The following is a 25,464-nucleotide window of genomic DNA, read 5'->3' on the forward strand; positions in this document are numbered from 1 at the left end:
TTTTGGTGGAGGGAGAAAGGAGGTAAGTAAGTACAATTCAATTCATAACACCAACAAAATATAAATGCCACTGTGGTAAGATCAGCTTGACCATGTCGTTTTTTAAATGGTGGTTTTCTTTGTTTCTATTGTGGTTTTTGCTCATCTTATCAGAAAATTGGATAACTTTAGATAATGAATATGAAAGAGTAAAACATTAAAAGTTTAAAGTGAAGGCCAGGCACGGCAGCTCACACCTGTATTCACAACACTTTGGGAGGCCGAGGCGGTTGGATCACCTGAGATCAGGAGTTTGAGACCAGCCTGGGCAACATGATGAAACTCTGTCTCTACTAAAAATACAAAAATTAGGTGGCTGTGGTGGCGGGCACCTGTAATACCAGGTACTGGGGAGGCTGAGGCAGCAGAATCACTTGAAACTGGGAGGTGGAGGTTGCAGTGAGCCGAGATCATGCCACTGCATTTCATCCTGGACAACAAAGCAAGAATCCATCTCAAAATAAATAAATAAAATAAAAATAAAAAAATAAAGTGAATCCCACAGATTTGCTTATACTCTTTATAACTAGATTAAGTGTCTACAACAGGGCTCTTTTTGAGTAACTTTGTGGGGATATACATCAGGTGCCAACCACTCCACATTCCAAAGGGAGGCACAGACTTGCTTTGCAGGACTTGCAAAGCGGTGTCCAAAATGGTTTCCTGGCCTTAGGCTCAGCATCCCCCTGAAGGGTATGAAGGAAGAGCTGCGGTCTCCCGTTGGAGAGATTGGATGGATGCTGAGTGCTCATTTTCTTCCCCTTCCCTGACAGACAACTCGATGTGCATCCCTGGACCTACAGGGACAAAGAAGTGTCAGATTTATTCCAGAAAATCATTAAAGGATGAGAGGCTTGTGAAGAGGCCCAGAGCAAAACCAAAGAAGGCTATAGCCTGAAAATAATTGTATTCCCCGGATAGCAGGCCAGATTGCATCTTTCTTATCACTCTGTGGTGGGCACTGTGAGACAAAGCTTAGCCTGGGATTATCTTAGATCTTGTCAAAGAAGGCCCTGGCCAATGAGGCTATCCCTGCAGGACGCAGCTGGAAGTGCGTCCTCCCAGATCCCAGGTGGAGACCAGCCTCAGAAGAATAGCTGAGGCTGAGGGATTCATTCTACCTGGGAAAACTGCACATGACGGATAACCGTTCATGGTCAGGAATCTTAACCCCCAAGGATGCCCTGAAGAATTCAGCACCCAACCTCCTATTACTTTCAAAGGAATCACGCAACAGTTTAGAAGGGGGCATGCCAATAACTTTATTAGTGCCGAGCTCTGCCTTTCTTTGTAACACCTCTCACTTCAGTCCTCCATGAGTCATAGTGTTTCATGGGTGTATGATGAAGCGATGGAAGACTCAGACCTGGAAATAGGAAGAAAGTCCACTACGAGGTGCCTGCTCATTAAAGTGGACCCAAACTTGTGACGAGAACTTGGATCACAGGTTGGCATCTTGATTGTTATGGAGTACACATAATTGCAACCAGTAAAGGAGACAATTCTCACGAGGAAAGGTGATTAGAGGATATTTTGTTACCTGGGAGTGAATGGATACATTATGAGAATTGCTCTGTATTTCAGTAAGTAACAGGGGTTTGCCCCTCAAAGTGGGGGTGGTTTTAAGGAGGCAATCGGTAGCGGGGAGGTAAGAAAGTTGATTTCTGATTTTATCTTTGCTCATCTTCCAGGCTACATAAACATTAAGAACATAGTTATTTTACTTTAATAAAGAAGTTTATAAATAGTCCAATATTAAAAGTTGATTAAATGATACTTTTGGAAATACATTAATTTTACTGAATGCCCTCTAGCCTTACTATAAAAAAGAATGCTTTGCAAATAATGAAAGCTAAATAAAAATAAGCCATCTCCAGCCACTTTAAGTGACGGAACACACTCTGTAACTTGGGGATGGGGAGAGGGCAGGAAATGAAGAAATTAAAGGCAAGGGTGTCTCACTGAGGTATATCAAATCCTATTAGACCAGGTCATTTCCTTGGCTGGAAACTGGACAGGGCTCCTATTGTCCTGTCTACTTTGGCTGAAATCTTTTATTTATCCTCCATGTTTGTTTCATTGACAGGTAATTCTATTCCTGTTTCTACGTTTACCATGCTGGATCTGTCTTTTCCCTGAATTTATTTTTAAGTTACTATGATGTTCTTACTAAATATATAAATGCTTATTATTGGGTTTTAGCTGTTTCTATAATAAAGAGTTGTAGTTATTGTAAGTTGCATCTCACTAAGCTTTAAAAATGTATTCATCCACTGTGGAGAAGTATGTTTCATTGAAATTTGATTGCACGCAAAGCTTGACATGAGGTTTATTCTCTTTGTGAAATAAACCATTCAATCTGGAATGCATTCACATTCATCTGAAACTTGAAGGAAATCAGTCATCTTTCACTTATGTTTTAATATCCCGTATTTCCATTAAATTAATGGAAGGTGAGACCTAAAGTTCTCTTATTGGACACTTATTATTAACGATTCTTTGCACATAGAGTGCATGAATAGCTCACAAGAAAATTTCACCAAAGTCATCTTATATATTTCTCATAATAATCCTAAGAGGTAGGGTTGACAGACATTAGCATTCTGACATCAGAATTGGAGAGAGATTCTTCTGTCTCATTTAAGGGATTTGCCCAAAATTAACCAGTCCTTGTTAAATCCAGCTCTAGAATATTACTCTTAAGAATATTCAAAAGGTCCCAGGCGCAGTGGCTCACACCTGTAATCCCAGCACTTTGGGAGGCCAAGGCAGGGGGATCATCTGAGGTCAGGAGTTCAAGACCAGCCTAGCCAACATGGTGAAACTTCGTGCCTACTAAAAATACAAAAAAAAATACAAAAAAAAAAAAAAAAAAGCTAGGAGTTGTGGCAGGCACCTGTAATCCCAGTTACTAGGCAGGCTGAAGCAGGAGAATTGTTTGAACCTGGGAGGCGGAGGTTGCTGTGAGCCAAGATTGCGCCACTGCATTCCAGCCTGGGCAACAGAGCGAGACTCTGTCACAAAACAAAAACAAACAAAAAAGAATATTCAAAAGGCGCTTGGGACAAGGATACGTCATTTCACATCCTCTTGAGGAGCACAGGTCACTCCAGACTATATTTTTCCTAGATGACTGAGGGACCCTGCTCTCCTCCTTTTGGCTCTAGGGACTTGATTCCTGAAGAGGGGTCATGCTCCAACATCTAGTTTAGAGTTTTTCTACTACACCACTTGGTCTCTTATTTTAATTTATTTCTCTGATTTTTGGTTTTTTTTTTTTTAATCTCCTGGATCACAATATAATCGTTTGAATTTTTGTTGTGTATACAAGGGCTCACAGAAAATGTGTAATAAACGTGGTTGGTGGGAAAATCTTGCTAACAGAATCCAACAGATTAATAACTGAGAAAATAAGACACACACAACAAAAGGTTGTTCATGGCTGTAAGTTCAAGAGTGGGAATTGATTAGAGTGACAGAATAAATACATGTGCATATGTTCTGAATTGATTAGAAATATAAAAAAGATACCTAGATTCCTAGAAAATTAAAATAAACATTTTTTTCTAAGTAAGAAATACGAAGTTCAAGTATAAACTTACCAAACAACAGAGAAGCGATAAAGTGTTAGCATAAAAAATTAGCATCATGATTATTCTGTATTGTTTACACAGACCTATCGAGTCAAATGTTTGGACAGAGCCATCCTTTATTCAGTTATCAAAATGGTAGAGTCATTTGGATGAGTTCAGAGACTTCTGTCTTATGATACAAAAGATAATTGTAAATCAAAAAAGAGTTTAAAGGCTATACTAATTAAACAGCTAATTGGATATTAAAAGATTTGTTTCTCCAAACTTCTACTATTTTTGATTTTCTTTTCTGTTTGTGGAAGTTTTGGGAAGCAACATTTTATTCTGTGATTAGCTTCAAAGAGTTTCAGGCATGGGTTATGGGACTGGACCATGTATACTTGAAGGGTGCTTCAAACCATAAAATTCTATGAGATTTTGTGAGCAACTATATCTTATTAATAAAAAGAATTGCTGTTTAAACCCTATTTTAAAGTACTTATTTTTGCTTTCTCAAATATAAGGATGATGTACTATGAATTTGTCATATCATTAACTATGCAGACAAAAGATATAAAAATTTACTGTTCACTCATTTCTCCTTAATTTCCAAGAACCTTAATCTTGAATTTAAGCTTAAACTTACTTTAAACATTATCTTTATTGTTTTATTTTCTATGAAAAAAATCCAACCTATCTATTAGTATGCCACTTTAAATATTAAAAGCCAGTGGATAGACTGCAAAAGAAGGGCTTTAATTTTATATCAAACGTAACTACAATACATGTTGTTCTATTGATAATTCAACTCTCAAATAATACCTCTTGCTGGCGAGTAGCTAAGGAAACGTGGCAAAGGAGACAAACAGCTTTTTCGATGCCGTTTCCTGAAACACACTCGTCGAGGCAATTTTTGTCATGGCTACAATTATTCTGTGATCATGAAAATTCTTTTAAAGACATGATAGCCACAACCATTTTATCTTCTGACTTACTAAGCAGTCTGAGGGTGAATAGAGCGTTTCGATTCCAGCCTATAGTCATAATTACTAACTGCAAAAATCCTATTGCCTTTCATTAAGTAGTTACAATATTTAATTGAGACTACAGGGTGTCTACACACAGCGTTGTGCCATGCATAATTATCCCTACACATACAGGAACACTGAGGGTACTTTTAACAATAAAACAGATTATCAAAAAATTACATTTTTAATTTAAGTTTTGACTTTAATCTTTTCTGTGGTTAAATACACATTTCTGCATTTTTTCTGCAAATGAGGACATTAAACTAAATAAATGAACCATAAAGTGACAGAAAAAAAAACTTTGCACTGTAGCATAAATGGATAAATCTTTAGTGTGCATGAAACATTGCACTATGTCTTTATTTTCTAACAGCTTGTATGAGAAAGAAGAACTGGTGATGCAGGAAGTCAAATACCACCAGCTTAGTGGGTCAGCATCCTCTCCTCCCACATAAGCGGAGCTCGGAGCATGAGATAAAATACCTGGGTGCCCTTTGCTCCAGCCTGGTGCTCCCACAACTTTGCTTCTGACAGAGTACTTATCTCTCTGACCACTGGGAAACTACTAAAAGAGAGAAACTTGAAAAGGATTGGACCTTTCTGTGCAGATCTCTTTGAAAATTGTCACCTTGCAGGTTAGCTTTTAAGAGAAGCCCAATATATTAGGAACCTGAAAATAAAGGAAAGTTTGCACATTGAAACATCACTTGCTAATAGTTTTATTATTGGAAATGGAAATTTGGAATTCTAGAAAAAGAAATGTCATTAGGGGGTTAGGAATTAACCACTTGCTACCTATGTTAATGTGACGTGGTTAAAAGAAGCTGCAGGAAGTTCCTGAAATTATTGAAACAAAAATTTCCCCCTGGAATCTAAGTAATGCAAGTGAAATTATTTAAACATTCCCTTCAACTTTGTATTTCAAAAGCGCTTTACAATAACTTCTTATGTTATCCATCCCTCGACTAGCTGGAAGGCAAGCATTTTTATTGTTTTAGTTACTATTTAGCTTTATGAACAGCATTCTTGCTTTGTTGTAATTACAAACATTTATTTCCGTAGGGATGGAACGACCATGCTCTGCTATTTCTGCCAGGTACCAATTGTCAATAGAAAATAGAGCCAAGTAGAGCAACTTTAGCTCTTCAATCAACACATCCAGTATTAAGGAAAAAAAAAAATACATTGATATCTGAAATGTAAATTCAAATCTTTATCCAACACGCAAGAATTGTAATTGTGGGAGATTAGGTTGGGAAAAAATTAAAAGGTGTATAATTAGAGTGTCAGGATTTACAGCCTTCACTGGAAGCTACTGTATCAGGTATAAGTCTGCAAAATTATAGATGGTTTGCAAATCATCCTTGCTCACATTTAATGATCTATTACTATGTGCCAGGTATTCTGTCTGAAACAGCATGGGAAGAGGAATCAGACAGAACTGCCACCTATGTGGGACCTTGCTGGGGTGCAGAAATTTTGTTTCTCACGTTTTTGAAATGTAATGCTTTGATTTGAATTTTACTCCTGCTTAAGGACACCAAGATGAAAGCCGATGGCCCCCTGCCCCCTTCCCTGGTGTCGTTTGTTAAGAAATGACTTTAGTTCTATGAAAGTGGATTCTTAGTTACAAACATAAAGAAGTATCGCCGACTAGTGAGAAGGGATTTTATTGAAAGGATGTTGGGAGTTCATTTATCTTCCGGGATCTGCAGATGGGCGGAGAGACTAGAAAACCAAGAACATGAACCAGGCACAATTCAAACTTCAGAACAGTGAGGGTACCAGAACAGCTTCTAGGGAACAAGGCCTGGCACGGCTGCCTGGAAGTTGCTGGTACCGGATGCTTGACTGTCCTTATTTCCTGGCATTGCCAGCTGCAGAGGCAGCTAATTAACAGAGCCAGGGGTGCATCCAGGGCTCTCTTTATGGGGGCATCCACAGTGGGAGGTTGTGGGTTTTGATGCAGGAAATCACTGTGTTATATCTCAGGTGTTCTCAATTTATATAATAAATGTATGCATAGGTTCAGATGGAAGTAAGAAGTACCACATCTGAGAGCTGAAGAAGCACTGTAATCATCCATCCCAAAGGAGATGATTTCTTAGGAAAAGAAGTGAGTTTGGGAAATATATTGGATGTATTCTCCTGTCTCTTCCATATTCCTGGGAATTTGAGCCATCACTTATCTCTGATATGCTTTGCTTGAGAAGCGGTTTCTACACTATATTTGATGATGTGCATCTGATAATACATCATTCAAATATTTCCCAGCTGTGTTAACTGAGTCTCTAGAAGCAGGTCTCCTGAGAATTGTCAGTTGTGTTTATTTTCCAGTGAAGTCTACTTTCAGAGAGCCATTATGAAAGAGAAAGGTTTCAACAGAAAGATGATTATTGTTAGTATTGTTGTGGTAAGATCACTTAATGTGAAATCTATCCTGTTAGCACATTTTTACATGCGCACTGTTGTGTTGTTAACTATAGGTGCAATGCTGCACAGCAGACTCCAAGAGTTTATTCATCTTCCATAATAAAACTCTGTACCGTTACTGTTGAACAGCAACCTGCCATTTCTCCCTCCCCTCACCTCTGCAACAGAATGATAAACCTGGAGAACATTATGCTAAATAAAATAAGCCAGTTATAGAAGGACACATATTGCATGATTCCACTTATGTGAAGTATCTAAAATAATAACGCTCATAGAAATAGACAGTGGGATTTTTACTGGGAAAATCATTTACTCTTTAAAAAAAATTGAGAGAGATGTGCTTTAGTTGATCAAAATTATAAGCCACCAGAAACTCCCCAAAATGGCATATTGTTGAAGCCATAGTGTGTGCACAGCTGTTGAATAGGCACTTCAGAGATAAGAAGAGTAAAGTGTGGTATAAAAAAGAGAAAAATGCTAGAATGCAGTCATTGCAACATTAAAAGAAATGCTTTATCTTGGGTGAGATCCTTTGGCCAAACTATTTCAACTTGGAAAGATGTAGTAACGTAAAAAGATTTCAATATAAGGAAATAAAGAAATTGCATCTGTGCTACTTCTCAAAAGAGTAAGAATTTAATGGATCAGGTTAATTATTATAAAATTGACTTTTACCATCTACATTAAAATTAGGAATTTTCTGAGAATTTGTATTCTTTTTGTCCTTTCAGTAAAGAACTCAGTATGTCTAACTCTGTTTTAAACAGGAGTTGCAGTTTGAATGCAAGACACTCAAATGCTCAGGAATTTTCAAGGATAGTTTATGTTAAGACAGGAGCATTCTGTTGAATCACTCAATAATGGTTATTATTTAGGATGAGCAACAGTTAATCACAAAAACTTAAATTTAAAGATACTGCTTAGAATTGTGGGTGAGAAATATCCTAAAATACAACCTTTATTTATTTTGGAACTCGTTTTAATGCAGAATAATCCTAGAGCTATACTTAGTAACAAGAAGAAATCAATTTAAATGTCATGCTGATTTAAATTTAAATAGTACACATTATAAAATGGCAATTGTTAGTTTTCAGACTCTGTATAGCTATTTTTTTCTCTATTCTCTTCTTATGAAATATTCAGGGAAGATATTATTACTTTCACTTTGCAAATGGGATAACTGAGAACTCAACAAATTATATAATTTATCTCAAGACACAGAGCTGGTTCACGGTAAAGCTGTCACCAGCAATCTCATGATTATTAGAGTTATCACTTTCCAATTCTGAAATCCTCTGGGAGGTGTCAGAATTTACACTCCTCACTAGGAACTACTATTGCAGTTGGAACTCTGAGGCATTATTTGGGAGTTTTTACTGATTATAGAAAATCTCTTGTTAAGAGAGGTTTTAATAAATAAAATAAGTTGGGGATATTACCAGATAGCCTCTAAATCCTCAGAGCTCCCAGCATCACACCTTTTATAAGAACAGTAAAGAAAAACAAAGTTTCTCACCTCCTCCTGCCCTGTGTTGTTTCTCCAAAAAAAAAAAAAAAAAAAACACTAAGTGTGAAAGTGATTGGAGTAGGGGAAGGCAAGCTGGGGCTTTACCAGGTCCAGGGTTGAAAAGAATTAGGGGATTATTACAGTTCTAGTTTGAAGACAAACACTTGTCAATGTATGTCAATGAACTTTATTGAACAGCCACTATATGCTAGTAATCCTCTTAGGTATTTCGTACACTTAAACATCTAAACCAGGGTTTTCCAAATTTCTTATGATGAAACAGATAGTAGGTGATAATGCTGGCACAGCACACGTGGAGAGTGTGATGGAAGGAGATCAATTAAGGATGAGCGGGTCCCTATTTCTACGCACCTGCCACCAGCTGGACGGCTGTGCTGGAAGTCTAAGCCCTGGATGCTTAGCTGTGTGACCTATGAACCGGCAGCATCAGCATCCCCTGGGTGCTGGTTAGAAATACACCTCTCAGGCCCACCCAGACCTGCTGAATCAGAATCTGCTGTTTCCAGAATTCCCGAGTGATTCTCATGCACCTTAAAGCTTTAGAAACACTGCTCTAATTAGTGTTCTTAAAATATTGTTGTGGGATACAGGCTTTAGTAAATTATCAGGATATTCTACCATGTACTCAAGTTTGAGAAACAGGAGATTTAATAAATACTGATGTTTGGATCCCATCCACAGAGATTCTGTTTTGATTGGTTTAGGGTGTAATCTGGCATTAACATTTTAAAATTGCCTCTGGTGAGTTTTATGAATGGTAATGTTTGGGAACACCTGCTTTAAGTTAAGCCATGAGCTAAATTGTTCTTCACCATTTTACAGATGTGGGAACTGAGAAGTTATAAGGAAATCCAATTTGTGAGTGGTAGAGCCAGACTTAAGCTTAGACCCTTAACTCACTTCTTCTCAATAGTGGTCTGTGCTGTTTACTATTTTACAAGAGAGTTCTATATTACTATTTTTAATACATTAGTATTATTTAAATATAATGTTTTACAAAATATGCCTGTGATGGATGATACTGAGTGGCCACTTGATTGGATTGAAGGATGCAAAGTATTGATGCTGTTGTGTCTTTGAAGGTGTTGTCAAAGGAGATTTGAGTCAGTGGGCTGGAAAGGCAGACACACCCTTTATCTGGGTGGACACCACCTAAATCAGCTACCGGCTCAGCCAGGATATAAAGCAGGCAGAAAATCACAATGGTAAAGCAAACTAAATATGGCCTGAGAAAGACTCCGTACTTCTGTATTTGAGTCCTTGTGGATGAACTGTAACCTAGCTTAATAGTCAGACAAAATTTAAAACCTAGCTTAATAATATGCACTGTAACAGTGATTGAATGTTGCCAATCCCAGCAGGATTCAACCACTCATAGACTGCTTTTCTTCAAACTGCCTTCAAACAAGGCAAACGCAGAGCTGGAACCAATCTCACTGTTTCATGTACCTCACTTCTGATTCCTGTAGGTCACTTTATCTTTTTTGTCTATACATTTATTCTGACCATGAGGCACCCCTGGAGTCTCTGTGAATCTGCTGTGATTCTGGGGGCTGCCTGATTCGTGAATCATTCATTTCTCAATTAAATTCCTTTAAATTAATTCAGCTGAAGTTTTTCTTTCATCAATGAAAAGACTAGACTGGCTTAGCCTTCCAGCCTGCATCTTTCTCCCATGCTGGATGCTTCCTGCCCTTGAATATCAAACTCAAGGTTCTTCAGTGTGGGGACTCAGACTGGCTTCCTTGCTCCTCAGCTTACAGATGCCCTATTGTAGGGTCCTGTGATCATGTGAGTTAACACTTAATAAACTCTCCTTTGTATATACATCCTATTAGTTCTGTCCCTCTAGAGAACCCTGACTAATACGATGTCTCCATTGAAAAGAAGGGAAAATCTATTAACACACTGATATAGTCATAGTCCCTCAAGAAAAATACCAAAGGAACTCATATGTTGTAGACAATTATTTTGTTATTGCTCTAAAGACATCAAAATAATTATACGCCTTGTTTACAATGCTTTTAAGTTGATCACATTCAAAGCTGTATCCTATCCATTCATGTACATACATTTAATGTCATATTGACTCTTGCCTTTTTCAGCAGAGATCGGTATAAATTATCTAAAAATCAATCCTGAAGGTTATAATTTATTTTCCATTTTGAACCTTGCCTTTGAAAGATCATTTATGTATTTTAAGCACAGTTTTAAAAACTAATCTCCAGAAGTCTAATTTCTCATATTAACCAAATTAGAGAGGTTAATTGGAAGATGAACTCTTAGCTACAGCCATCATTGGAACTTGGGTATTATTTCAAACCCATCTCTCTTCCTGATCTTAGCGGTTGAAACAATTTTACAGGTTAAACCAGCCAACTTGACAGCCCGTGAATGGTTACTCACTGAAGGGCCCAAGGAGAGGCCAAATGATGATCCTACCTCTTAACGGCAGAGCAACAGAATATTTGAAATTAAATAAAATTGGACTTAAATCTCATCCCAGTGGACAACTGGGAAAACTTGGAAACATTAATCTTGCCGAATATTTGTGCATCATTTAATAACTAATACTATATGTACTGAATTAACTACCTAGCAGGATTTACAACACTGTGTATAAGGAGCCTCGCATGTGTTTCCTGATCATCGGTGTTTTTAGAGTTAATATTATGACAATGTGTAAATTTGGTGTCGAGAATTAAAATTTGCTTAGCAGTTCTAGTGTTCCATACACGGTTACCTAAGTCCATCGACTCCAACTCATTGAGGTTCATGATGCTAAGGTGAATTCTGGATTGAAACCCAGGTCTGTCTGCTTATGGGGACTTTTGCAAACTTCAGGGTTTCCTGCTTTTGCTCAATTGATCCTTTCAAGGCTTGATCACATTGGAGCTACAGCAAATCATGGCATCCATCGTTCACTGATGGACTATGTTCCAGAAGTTGCGAGAAAAGTAAAGGCGGATAAAAGGAGAGAGACAGAGAGGACCCATAAATATTCTGAAGTATATGACTAATCTAGTATAATGGAAGCTCAGAAAATAAATTGTATTTCCAAATATATATTTCTGAATTTTTTGGTATTTGTTATTGGTAGTCTCTGAAGGACCATCTTCTTTTCTTTCTAATGCTCTATGTCCCTACAAAGGAATGACGATTAATTCACCAGAATAAGAATCACACTAATGGGTACACAGTCCCAATCTGCTTGGCATGTGGTTTAATGTGGAGCCATTTACCGGGTTAAGTGAATACTTTTAAATTAAACAGTTTTCTTGCACTGTGATGCCAATGCAGTCTAGGGTGAAGTCTTAAACATAATCCCCTATAGAATTTCCTAGATTCTCCCTCAGAGTTTCTAACTCCATAGATTTGGGGGTGGGTCCCAGAATTTCCATTTCTAACACTTTCCCAGGTGATGCTGAAGGTTCTGGTCCAGGTACCACACTTTGAAAACTGCTGTTTTAATGTTTACATGTGGTAGCATGAGTTAGTTTTACCTGGGGCTTTTAATCCCAAGTTCTGCCACTTAACAGCTGTGTTATAATGATGAAGTTATGTGATGTCTCTGTAGCTTCATTTCTTTGTACAATGAGGAAAATAATCGTACCCGTTTAAGATTTTTGTGAGAATTTAATAAACAAGAAATTTCTTATAATGCCTGGTATATAGTAATCACTCAATAAGTTATGTCAATTGTCAAAGCAAATGTCTGAATTATAGATGAGAGAGAAATATTGTGAATTCTATAGCATTTTAATGGCCTGTTCTCTCTACCCGTCACTAGCCAGTTTCTATCTGACATTGGTCTATCCTGTGCTCTTCCTTTCCTGAGGGAACCCAACCACGTTTACTGCCTAAAGCACTCTCGTGGCACTTCTAACATGGGTGCAAGGAAAAAATGTCAAGAAATCGTGACAAACTACAAGACTCAAATCTCCTTTTCAATTTTAAAAATCAAAACATGTATTCATATCCCATGGCACATATGGATGAAGATACTATTTTCTCAGTTAATATTTTCGTTTTGCTTTTGCACCGGAGCCTAGTTTTTTTTTTTTTTTTTTTTTTTGTAAGTGTCCTTTATCAGGCTACTGCAGAATTGCACAAATACTGAATTGCCCCAGAATATTTGCTTTTAACTTGTTTCTTTAAAGCAAATGTAAAACTACAATGGGTTATATTTACCTAGAGGTTTTATCACCATACACTTAATTTAAACTCATATAAAATTAGGATTAGTTATATTTAGTCTTATTTTCATCATTCACTTAATTTAATATCATTCTTTGTCCATAACTTATATATAAAAAAAATTGTATTTTTTTCTATCCTCCATTGGCCCTAAATCCCCTTAAACAAAACAAAACCCAAGGCAATATTTTTGCCTGGAAAACTTGAAGTTTGATTAATTCCACCTACTTTCATGCACTTTAATTTGGGCCCCTTCTCCGCGGTAGTCTAGAATATAAACTTTTTTTTTTTTTCATTTTTNCTTTCATGCCCTTTAATTTGGGCCCCTTCTCCGCGGTAGTCTAGAATATAAACTTTTTTTTTTTTTCATTTTAAGAGATCAGTTTGGAAAACTACCAAAACAAGACAAAATCAATGGTTTCCTTACAGAAAGAAGCCTGGGGAAAGAATTAGCAGGAATTACTCCACGGGTGCCACTGCTACTAGATTTTTATGCATGATTGCTTGTCATTTGGCAGAAATCAATGGCTCTCTGTACACCACAAGAGCAGTGGAAATGGGGGGCAAACTGCAAGTTAAGACTGCTCTGAATGTGGATTCAGCACTTCACTGTTGTCCTCCAACATGTGCCCTCAAAGTACCACTTGGCTGGGAATTACAAAGGGCTGCATTTAGCAAAGCTTTAATTTAAAATAGTCACAGGTGACAGCTCTATTATTTTTGCACGTTCAGATGCAGCCACAGCTGTTTTTATTTATCTCAGCTGTATACACACCCATTTGTTCTAATTACTAGTTTCTGATGTAGCTGAAGATACATATCTCGAATGCCTATCAAAACTAAATTAAGTTAAGGAAATCATACTTTTCACCTTCACCCCGTTTGGTCCTGCTTGGCTCCTGGAAATTTCCACAATGTAAAACTTTGATCCTCACTTCATCTCCTCCCACTAGAAGTGATTTCCAAAGTTGTCCTAGGTTCCTGATCTATTCCAATTTAATAGTTACTGACATTTTTTCCCTGTATATTTAACACACTACAAACAATTACCATGTGGCAATTATGAATTAAAATTTTTTTAAAACACAATTATTGGTTGAGCTCCTGCTACTACTGATAAAACATTGTTAGACCTTTGAAGTATAAAAAAGTGAATTCAACCTGCCCTCTGTTTTCTAAAAATTGCCTTTTGCTCTTAAAATGCATATACAGCTTTTTTTCATATAAAATAATTTCAAGTTTCTTCTATGACCATAAAATACTTTTAGTTATTTTTGATTTTGGGAAGTATGAAAAATTATTTATACACAAAAGAATTGTGGTGTGACCCATTCGAACTCTGTCTCAGCAACAGACAGCTTTGGATTGTAGACCTCGCTTTGTTTTGCTTCTTTCTGTTTGATGTTCCACCTGTGGTCCATTCACTGTATTTGATGTATTGCAAAACAATGGAATAATGGCTTTCCCACCAGTAATGTAAGAAGAAACATGGAGGAACTAAATAAGGGTCTAGAAAATTTGAGAGAGAGGAAAAGACATAGAATTAATGAGGAGAGGGATCAAGAAGATTAGCAGGATTTTTAAAAGGGAATTTCATTTGCAAGGTACACAGAACACAACACACAAGAGTGTAAGAAAAAGAAAGTTTTCTTTAACATTTATATAAAGATTCCTTTTGGAACATATAACAAATTTGGTTGCAGAGTGCTCTGGGGTTGATTTACTTTTAAATTGGAAAAACCCAGTTTTTTTTTTTTTTTTAATTTGAAATAAGAGCTGATATGCAATGTTGTAGGGGAGTTGGTTGACTTTTTAGTCAGAATAGTGGCTTTTACAATCATGGTGACAACATTAATTGTGGCTCCTCTTGTCATCTTCATAAGTCCATTAATGTTGGGGGAAAATATGCATAGCAACTAATCTACCAATATTTGAGAGAATTAGGCAAACTCTCAAGAATGTAGGAAAGAAAATATAAGGTCAACAAGCTTATAAAATGTAAAAATCATGAATAGGCAGGTAATACATAATAGACATTAATTTTTTCTGTCCAGTAAAGACCATGAAAAGAGAAATATTATAATTTTAACGTAAGAGTACTCTAGAATACTGGGTTTGCTTTTTAATCGATTAACATGATTTTAAAAAATGACGATTTAAAAAATATTTTCTCCATTACTTTGAGTTATCACTTTAAACATATGTAATATCAAGATATGTTTCTGAATTGTATATTTAATCAGGGCCACTAAAGAGCACCGGTGAAATGGAAGTGTTAGCAGCAATGTTCTGTTGTAGGAAGATAATCAGATTGGTTATGTCTGCTTTATAGTAATGTGATTGTTGACTGATTTGCCTTTTCCTAACTTACGTCTGTTTGGTCTTTTCTTCTACTTGTTCTAAGGGACCCTGTTCAAAGGGACGTTTTATTTTCCTTTGTACAACAGTATTTGCCTGACATTTACTCTCTAATAAATAATATTAAACTCTAGTCTTAATACATTGACTTACCTAAGGAAATCGGCCTTGTGATGGACCCCTAGAGGTGAGATACATTCTGGATGAGGATCTGTTGAGAGTTGGAGCATGTGTTCAGCTGCTAAGTCACTGCCACCACCTCGTTAGCCAAACATACCATATGTTCATTCCTTCATCAGTAAATTTTGGTTGGGACACATGACAGGTGATAATAGAGGTTATTAGCTGCAATGCTTATTAAAATATTTGAAGATATACTTTAACACATTTTAATAATTATTGAGAGTATCCCTTGATAACAGTAACTCTTCTAAATGAAAGCTTTTAAAATTGCCTGTAAGTCAAAACAAAGTATTGTTATTCAACTTTATATAAAAGGTGTCCAGTGATTTCAAACATGTACTAACATTTAATTTCAACTCAAAAGAAGTATTTTTAAGTCTTTATAAACTATGATTAAATCACTTTATTGAGTTCTATCCCTTTATAAATGAATAAGGGAATGAACTTGTTTCTATTCTATTAGCCTTTACTTTTCCTTTCCCCCAGTTAACCCTAAGCAAAAATGTATTGACTTTGACCTGAGAAGAGATACATCAATTTTGTTATTTATTTTGCCTCTACTCCCATTTCCCATACATATACGGGATACGTATATCAGCACAAATTAGCAGGCCCACCACTTTCTTACTCTTGGAGCCAGTCTAATCTTCTAACTTGTGAAATAAACTACCATGCAGCACAGATGATCTTTCAAATTAGAGCTTAGAGTTGATCATAATGTCTTCACTTTAGTATCCCCTTTAGGTTGACAGTATTTATTAAAAAGGTAGTTTTCAGTCTGATTTATGGGTCATTATTGATAGTAAGTCTACTTGATACATTGCACAGACCTTTCTTCTGCCAAAATGAAGTGTTTACAAAAATGTGTTTGACCAAATACTTTACGGTAAACATCGCAGTCTGAAAGGGAACTATCTTCTTTGAAAGAATTAAAGCCTCCAGATAGTTACAAATAAGATTTTTTTAAAAGTAGACACATGTTAAATCATGGAACAGCAAAGGGGATACTTTATGGAAATGAACTCACAAGATAATAATTTGAATTTGACAAGGTGATAATTAAAGTCCCCAGATAGATTTCTTCCACATCTGTATGCCTTTCAGTAAAGTTGGTTAGCATATTAACTACTCCTGGAGAATACAGAAAATATTCATGGGATGTAAAATTGCAAATTATTATTCATTTCAATTTGTATAATAAGTGTAACAAAATGCAGTGCATACAGTATTACACAAGAGGTACCAAACTCCTTTATAGACATTTTTTAGAGCACAGGCAGGATCCTTATATGACAATTTTTGTCTTCAAATATTCAAGACATTTAAGTATGAATTACCACTTTTTGCAGTTTAAAAGCAATTTTGTATATCTTTACTGCTTTCTAGGGCTAACAAATTCTTACTTCGAATGACTAGAATCATTTTTAAATATTATGTACTAGGATATATGGATATGGACATATATATATTTATACACGCATGTATGTACACAGCCAAATAAATAGTGTAATGTATATATATTAATATTGTTATATTTTCCTCCAGAGAAAAATTGAGGTTTGGTGACCAGAGAAGAAAGCACCATGGGTGATTTAAAAAAATTTACATATATGTGTGTGTGTGTGTGTGTGTATATATATATATATATATATATATATATATATCCACTACATTTCTAATTTCAAATAGTGATCCTACTTACTAATTCTCTTCTTCGTAATTGAGTTTGATTGTAGATTCATTTTAATTTAGACATTTATATGAGAAAGCATGTTTAATACGATTATAAGAAACTGTATGAAATTTTGGGAAAGAACTGTTAAGTGTGCCCACACACTGTGGGCACTAAATGTCACACTTGAGAATGTCCCTGGCCCTAGCTGATCTATAACAAGTATATTTTCTGTCATATGGAATTTAAAGATAAGAAATGAATCACCATGCAGAGAGATGTGCTATCACATCCCATCTATGGAAAAAACAAATAAAATAAAAACATGAAGAGTTTCTGAAGTACAGCATCACCTACCTTTGTCATACTTTCATACAAATAAAACAAAGATTATTCTCCTGGTTTTGAATAAAATTGTCACTTTTAAAATTTGCCATGGGATATCACAATGGACAATGCAGGGGCCCTTCACCCACAGTCAACGGGTGATCAACTGTGAAAACTGATATTCTCTCTTAGGAATATTAGCTAGAGTAGGAGAGAAAAAACCAACATGATTACAAAGAGGAGGATCATTTGAGACCAACTTTAATGTGAAATTGTGTAGAAATGGGGAAAGAGATACAGAAAACATCTTGACAAGTCCACTTAAGAAACTATTAGGTTGGTGTAAAAGTTACTGCACCAACTAATTACTTTTGCACCAACCTAATCAAAAACTTGAAAAGAGAGAGAGAGTACACAACCATAAAAGCAAGAGTGTGGAACAAGAAGTGAAAATGACCAAAGAACACATTTGTCGAACATGGATATTTTGACAAACAAAGGAGAATAGTAATTTAAAGTACAGTGCCACAGTTTGGAGAAGACCGCTCTTGCACACAAGTGAAAGCTCTCATCAGTCCTGTCTGATGTAAATTACATGTCCATCGCTGTGCAAGCATCAGATCGCACACAGCTGGGCTGGCACTGCCTCTGTAAGCAGAGGAATGTAGCACATTCTCTGCAGGTGACTGGAAAAGTCTGGATTCTGTTATTTAGAAATACACTTTACTTATCCCCTTGAAAATTAACGGGAAAACAACCTCTTCACTTCTGTGTTTTAAAATTTGTTTTATGCCTTTTCGTTGTTTTATGCAATTTTATTTTTTCACGAGGTCAGGCACAACTAACTGTTGATTTTCACCAAATTACCTTGTTATTGGCTTGGCTCCACCGAGCAGCCCCTTCCACGGAAGTTTCCCAAGAAACCATGCGTTTCTTCAACTTGGACTCAGCCGTGTACCTATTTCTCTCATCAGCCATTAGAGTGTCCCACTAATATAGTCAAAGGAGAACATCTGGCCTATTATACAAGTGAATATTAGTTTTGAAGAAGATGTCTTTGGAGACAGTAGAACAAAATGGATTTTTTTTTCCCTACACAGGAACTCTTGGATTTTTCCTCACTGCCCATTCTCACTTTTTCTTGCTTGCTCAGACCATGATTTTCCCTCAATTCAACTGTACCTTTCTCTGACTTTGACCTGGGCCGCCTTTGTGAAATAAATGATATGTGATTTCCTTTACTGTTTCTCCTTCTGAGTGTCATATGCAGAATCCTTCAGAGACCATCTGCCTCCTACAGAGCCTCTGCGTTTTCTACCCGGCTACCTTCCTCCAGAGCTGAGTCTCAGGTAGATCTGAACCACACACATGCAGGAGGTTTTAAGAACAAGTCTTGTGACACTTGCTGTGCTTTGGGTCCAAAAACTATGATTTTCTTATTTCCCTGTAAGTGTGTCAGATTCTGGCAAAACTAGCTTGGAGTTTACTGAGTTGACTGATACTGAATGACATCAGGACTCACTCTTCTCCTTTCATTTTTTTTGCTATGAGTGAGAAAAAATATAACTGCATGAGCAATGTACTTTTCTTCTTAACACAATTTAATCTTTACTAAAAATCATTTTAATAATCATCACATTTGTACCAAGTGTTTTATTTTTATGTTACTTTTAATTCTTAGACCTTGATTTTTAAACATCTTAATCATTGCCGTTTTCACCCCTGACTTTTTCCCCAGTGTCTACATGCATAAACACAAATCTTTCTACTCCCAACTATTTAGCAAAATGTAAATAAAATGTCTTTAATTTATTACAATTTTGTGTATTTGTTAAATTTCCTGGCCTGGGTTGAGCATCTTTTAGTATATATTTCATTGTGTTTTACCAAAAATTCGACTTAAGACTCAGTGTGTTACTGTCAAACTCTCCCGTCATGACTATCTCAGGTAGTTGAGTTATCACTGAGAGTGTAAAGAGCGATAAACCCTCGGGTAATGCAAATTGGCATATCCGACAAACCCAAGCTGCCAAGGTCATAACTGAGGACTTGCAAACATGTCTTTATGACATAAACTCGTCTTAAGGTTTTACTTGAAGTACCATCCATCTCATCTTTAACCAGCCTCTCCTAATCTTTGCAGATTTGTCAATTCTAATGCGGTCTTTCTTCATTCTTTCACCCGTGGCTCCATTAAATGTTTCTGTGCAGGTAGCCTGTCCATTGGAGTAACTGGACTAAGGATGGACTAATTTCTTAAGAAATCCAGAAAAGCAACAAAAGTCTTTCCAGTTACCAGTGGAAAATTTCTGCAGTTATCATACATGTATCATTAGGTTCTCATCTACCATTCCTAGATTCTATCTGTGTAATTACCTCTGAGGTTTCTTAGATTAGGCAAACACTTTTGCAGCTCTAGTATTTGCATTGGAGAGCCTTGGCTGAGACTAGATCTCCCAATATTTGGATATATTGAGGACTGGAAGTAAACAAAGACTGCCACTTCACACCTGTGAAATACTACCTTTTTCCATAGAGGCAGCTTGAATACATGATTAGGAATTCATTGTGACTTTGGTTCAGAGGGAAAAAACCAAAATGGATTATTTGGTTACACAGAACGGGGAAGGGAAGGAAGGAAGACGGGAAAGAAGGAAGGAAGGAAGGAAGGGAAGGAAGGAAGGAAGGAAGGAAGAAGGAAGGAAGGAAGGAAAGAAAAGAAGGAAGAGAGGGAGGGAAAGGTCCTTTTTTTTTTTTTCTCCAGGAACATGGCAGTTTGAGAAAATTGGGAATAAAACATGTCTTATAATTTGTTAAATATTATGAAATATTTTCCTTGTTGTTAGTAGAATTCTATCTTGGCAGGCTATTTCTTTTAGGAAACCATTTACCCTTCTCCCCTTCTCTGGGCACTACATATCTCTTTCTAGTAAGAAACCTGTCAAAGGCACTTCACCAGGAATCTGGCTCTTACAAAATGCAATAAAACTGCAGGCAGTGGGGAAATGACCATTACTGAAACTCCTTTGGAGAGTGCTTAGCTTATGAAGTTTTTGAGCAGTCCTACCTGATGACCAGCTTACTATGCTCGTCTTTACTTCCTCCTGTAACAGGATGACTGACACGTCTCCTCTTTGTCATGTGACCTTGCAGAGCCGCCAGGAATTTATGTCAATTGCACGTTTTCCTTAGCCATTGGCTCTGGTCTTGGCCATTGACTTGCGTCAGTCAACAGACATTATGCAGACATAATATGAGCAGAGGCTCTAAGTAAACGTGTGTGATTTGGATTGGCCTCCTGTGCCTCTGCCATTTGTCAGAGCAACATTCTTCATGCCACCACAGGTCCCCAAATGAGAAGATGCATGCAGCTGACCTAGACCTAAGCCATGGCCTAGAGCCACATCCAGCCCATCCCAACATACCCAGAGTGCTCCAAAAGCTTCCCAGCTGTTTCATGAGCAGGGAATGGCTGTTGTTGCAAGCCTTTGGGTTTCCTTGTTATGTATAAAGCAGCAGTATTCACTGAAAACTTCATAAATACAAAGCTTTCTGCATGAATTTCTATTCTGTGCCCTGCAAGCTTTTATTAAAGGCATGCATGGTGGAAGTCTGATTTTAGCTGAATTTGGGGAGGTAAGGGCCAAGGCTGGATGCAGCCTAGCAGTGGTGCTGTGCCATGGGATGGGACAGCATGTGTTCAACAAAAGTCAGAACAAAAAAGCCCACAAAGTTTGAGTGTGGAAAAGTGCTACAGGCTTCTGGAATCGGTTGGCTCACTAAAGGTCAAGCAGCAACTATGAAAAAGTTGTGGGACATATTAGCATTTTATAGGGATGCTCAGAAATACCCAGGGAGAGAAACCCCATAAAAGTCTAGATTTTCTGCCATAATACACAAAGGGACACGGGCTATTGGTATTTAGGCATTAAAGGGAAGCATGACCCACCCCTGAAGGCTGAATAAGTGTGAGACACCTGGTTTATATTTATATAAATTTTTGCACAGGACAAGTCAACCTTCTAAGCACAATGCAAAGTAGCATATCCAATCTATTAAGCACCGTGCCTCTTAACTCCTAATATATAGCATATAGCAATCCTGCCACAGCCTCTAGCATTTATTGAGTTTTTCTGTTGACTAGGCTGCGCCAAAATATTTTTCAGATTTTAACTCATTTACTGATTCATGAGATAAATAATTTTACTATCTTGATTAAAATAACTAAATAAAGTTTGATTTAGAAAAGTTTAGTAGTTACACCAAAATCCAGCAGCAGAAAATGACTGTAATTTCCTACATAACAATCCTTTGATAGTCTTCTTTTTTTTTTCATTATACTTTAAGTTCTAGGGTACATGTGCACAACGTGCAGGTTTGTTACATATTGACAGTTTTTCTTTACCCCTTCTCCTTACATCTGTGACTAACACATTATACTTTCCTAAAATAAGGTGAGAGCCAGCATTTATAAAATATATACATAAAGAGAAACTGACATATACATTAAGAAGAGGTGGAGAAAAAAAGAAAGATTATATATAATCATTTATTTTTATGCCTATTTATATAATGTATCTATGTATATAAATGACTTACAATAAAAATCAGTGTATACGTAGAAATAACAGACAACAGGGAATTGTATTCCTGGAGTGAAATCTAAAATAGATAGATGTAATAGTTTTATGAATAACATGTTTGAGTATATTAGCTTATCTTCAAAATGTGCTTGGTCTTGTCATTTAGATTATATTATATCCATGTATATAAAGAATAATGGTATTAATATACTCTTACTGCTAAATTTATACATTACTAAAATAAAAGTGTCATATATTTGAGCCTGAGGACTTGTTTGAAAATTTTACATGAAGAATATAAGAAACATAAGGAATACATCTCTTGAGGATGAAATCTCTACAATTTCTTTTTCAGCAAATCTTGAAAAGCACTCTGATATGTCATCTATTGCCTAATAATGCTGATTATATGGAAACTGGATCTAGATGCAAAAGCATGACATGTAGCAGCATTAGTTTACTTCAATTACCTTTCTTAACTCTCACCTTGAAAGTAATCCACTCATTAAATTATTCATATATATGTATATATGTGTGTATATATGTGTGTGTGTGTGTGTGTATACACACATATAGGGAGAGAGAGAGAGAGGATCTAGCTTCTAGCTTTGTTGCCCAGGCCGAAGTACAGTGGCATGGTCTTGGCTCACTGAAACCCTCCACCTGCTGGGTTCAAGCGATTCTCCTGCCTCAGCCTCCCCAGTAGCTCAGATTACAAGCATGTGACACCACACCAGGCTAATTTTTTGTATTTTTAGTAGAGACAGGGTTTTACCATGTTGACCAGGCTGGTCTTGAACTCCTGACCTCAAGTGATCCACCCTCCTCTGCCTCCCAAAATGCTGAGATCATAGGCACAAGCCACGATGCCCAGCCTATTCCTGTATTTTGGGTGTCCTTTCTTTTTGAGTAGTCATACAGAATTATAAAGTGATTCACACTCTCTTACTCTAAATGTGTTCAGTCTAAATACAAAAGTTTTGGTATAAATTAATTCTGTGTATTTTTATTTAATTTTAAGAGTGCAGAGATATTAGCTACTAAAATTAACTTCAGAAATAAAAGAACAGATATGGTTATAGTTCCTTTCCCCAAATATTTTAAACTTACAGAAGCAATTAAGAAGCAGTATCACAAGATGTAAAGTTCTAAGGATAAGATTTTGTTCCCTAAAAGACTACACAATGTCAATACTTAAAGTTTACTAAAAATCCAGAAGCTGTCACATTAGAGTGAACTCACATTTATTATTTCTGTCATTAGCTTACCTCATATTTATCATAGAAGAATGATCTCTCCTTACAACCATTTAATATGACAAATAATATTACATTTTGATTTAGTGGCAACTTTATGCTTTATCTAAAAGGTAGCATTATTTTTGTGTGTGAATTAATCTGTGCTCAGTAACACTTCCAACATAGGTAAGACTCTGTATGTATGTTGTGTTCTCTCTGTATCTTTGGATTATATGGATTTACATATTTGTTTACTAGTACATATATATGTATGTTTAAGTATAATATACATGTCTGAGTATAATATATACATTCTAACTGTACAAACTGTGCATATGCATATCGATATTGCATACAGCTGGTAGATAGACTCTGACAGCATAGAATAATTTTAAACTTAAGAAATGTTGAATAGGTCTTAAGTACTGATACATTTGCGGGTCCAATATTAGGATTCCACCATTGCTAATGAACACAAAAAAACTACCAATTTATTTTTTACATATATAATTATATTTCTGATAAAAATTATTGTTTATTCAGAAACCCAGTATCGGCCATTAATGTTCCAGTTTTAGAAAACAAAAACTCCTAAGAGAATGAATAGAAATTATCTTAAGGAATTATAAGGAACTATCTCAGAAGTTTACTCTATTACTGCAAAATCTCATGCAAAGATAACCAAGTATGGTATGTGAACATCTCTTCTGCTAAAGCTCATGAAACTGCTCTCTGATTCCTCTAGCGTTCACAGAGAATCTGGAGTTCAGTACTCCAATTCATTCCTGGACATTTAGCCTATTATCCTCGTATCCATATTTCATATTTTCCTTTCATGGGGGATAATTGTAAGTTAAAAGTGAATTTGTTGACTTAAACCTTATATGGAATCATAGATCAACCTAAAGTTTTCCTAAGAATATACCTACATATTGAATACTTGCTTTTTCTAAGCTGCTTAACAACGGAAAAAACAAGCAAACAGAAACTCAAAAACAAAACAAAATAAAACGAAAAAACCAAAAGCCTGATGGGCTAAACTTGTAAAATGTATTTTCTTGGTTAATTATTTGAAAAACAAATACGAGGAACAAAGACATTCTAGTGAATCTGCTTTAATTTACATAGGAGAGAGTTCTATGTAAACTAATGATAATGAATATGTTCGGACGGTTTATATGTGGAGGGCTTTGTGTTAAGCACTGTGAATATTTTGTTTCGTTTAAACATCACCTTAGACTCTATAAAGCTAAGAGAGATTATGACAGTTGGCCAAGATTACACAATGAGAAAGTAAGAGATAGAACTGGAACTTGATCACAGGAAGTCACTTCTAAAGACTCAACATTTGACCATGATCTCTAACGTGCTGATTTTGAGCTATCAGCATGTGAATGTATTCCTATCAGGTTAAATGAAATCCAAGTAACTTATTTAACTTGAGTCTCAGATACATCAGAGTAAAAATAAATGGCCTCATTTGTAACATTACATTCTCAGTACTAAGTAAGCTATCCATAATGATACAATTCCATTAAGGCAGAAGACTTCATTTCATATCTACAGGACATTTCATTCTTTACTTTCTATTTGTTTTTTCTAGAAGAATTAACTGAAATTCATCCCAAGTTGAGGCATCTATCTTTGCTGAGGTGAGATATGCAAATCATCTGTGTTGTTTGACAGTCACAGGCAGATTAATCATATCACTAACAAAAGTCTGTTGTTAAAACTTGAAGCACATTTAATAAAAAGAGAGGTTCTCTCAGTCACACAGGCCAGGTGGGTGCATGGAAATGGCATTTTATCACTTACTGACCAGATAGTTGCAAATGCAATCCCATCACCTAAAAACAAATAAACAAAACAATAATAAGAAAACTTGTTTTACTTTTAATAGAAAGTCAGTTTTGCTTCTGAGTAGGTATTTTAAAATAAACTTATGAGTCCTTTTAACTTTTTTGCTGTACCTTACTAGACACTGAGTTACTATTTTTTGAAGGAAAGTGAATTATAATTCAGAATTCTTTTCTTTTGTTAATAACCTTAGAAAGGATATAAGAAATACATATTTCCAGAGGAATTTATAGAAAAAATAAAAGTAATACTTCAATTATTAGTATTCTCCCTAAAACTATAGTTAGAAATTATAAAAGTAGGGAAGGGTCAATCAATAGTATTGATGAAAAATGTAATGTTACATGTATCAGATACATAAATCCATAAATCCATAACAATGGCAAGGGGAGATGTCATTACTATTTGAGATAAATTAATATACTTGAATATTTTCCCTCATAAATTCA

General features: G+C 36.0%; 1 protein-coding gene across 1 annotated transcript in view; it reads right to left on the reverse strand.

Annotated features, from left to right (window-relative positions):
• Positions 1–4,415: 4,415 nt before the first annotated feature.
• Positions 4,416–25,464, reverse strand: part of DAOA (D-amino acid oxidase activator) — a gene marked incomplete at its 5' end in the record, with an annotated part of 44,555 nt that continues 23,506 nt past the window's right edge. The window contains 2 exon segments of the mRNA XM_017862988.1: positions 4,416–4,544; positions 18,205–18,327. Coding sequence (XP_017718477.1) covers positions 4,416–4,544; positions 18,205–18,327 — 252 coding nt within the window.

This window comes from Rhinopithecus bieti, unplaced genomic scaffold (genome assembly GCF_001698545.2).
Source record: "Rhinopithecus bieti isolate Rb0 unplaced genomic scaffold, ASM169854v2 scaffold_64229, whole genome shotgun sequence".
In the NCBI taxonomy this organism is placed as follows: domain Eukaryota; kingdom Metazoa; phylum Chordata; class Mammalia; order Primates; family Cercopithecidae; genus Rhinopithecus; species Rhinopithecus bieti.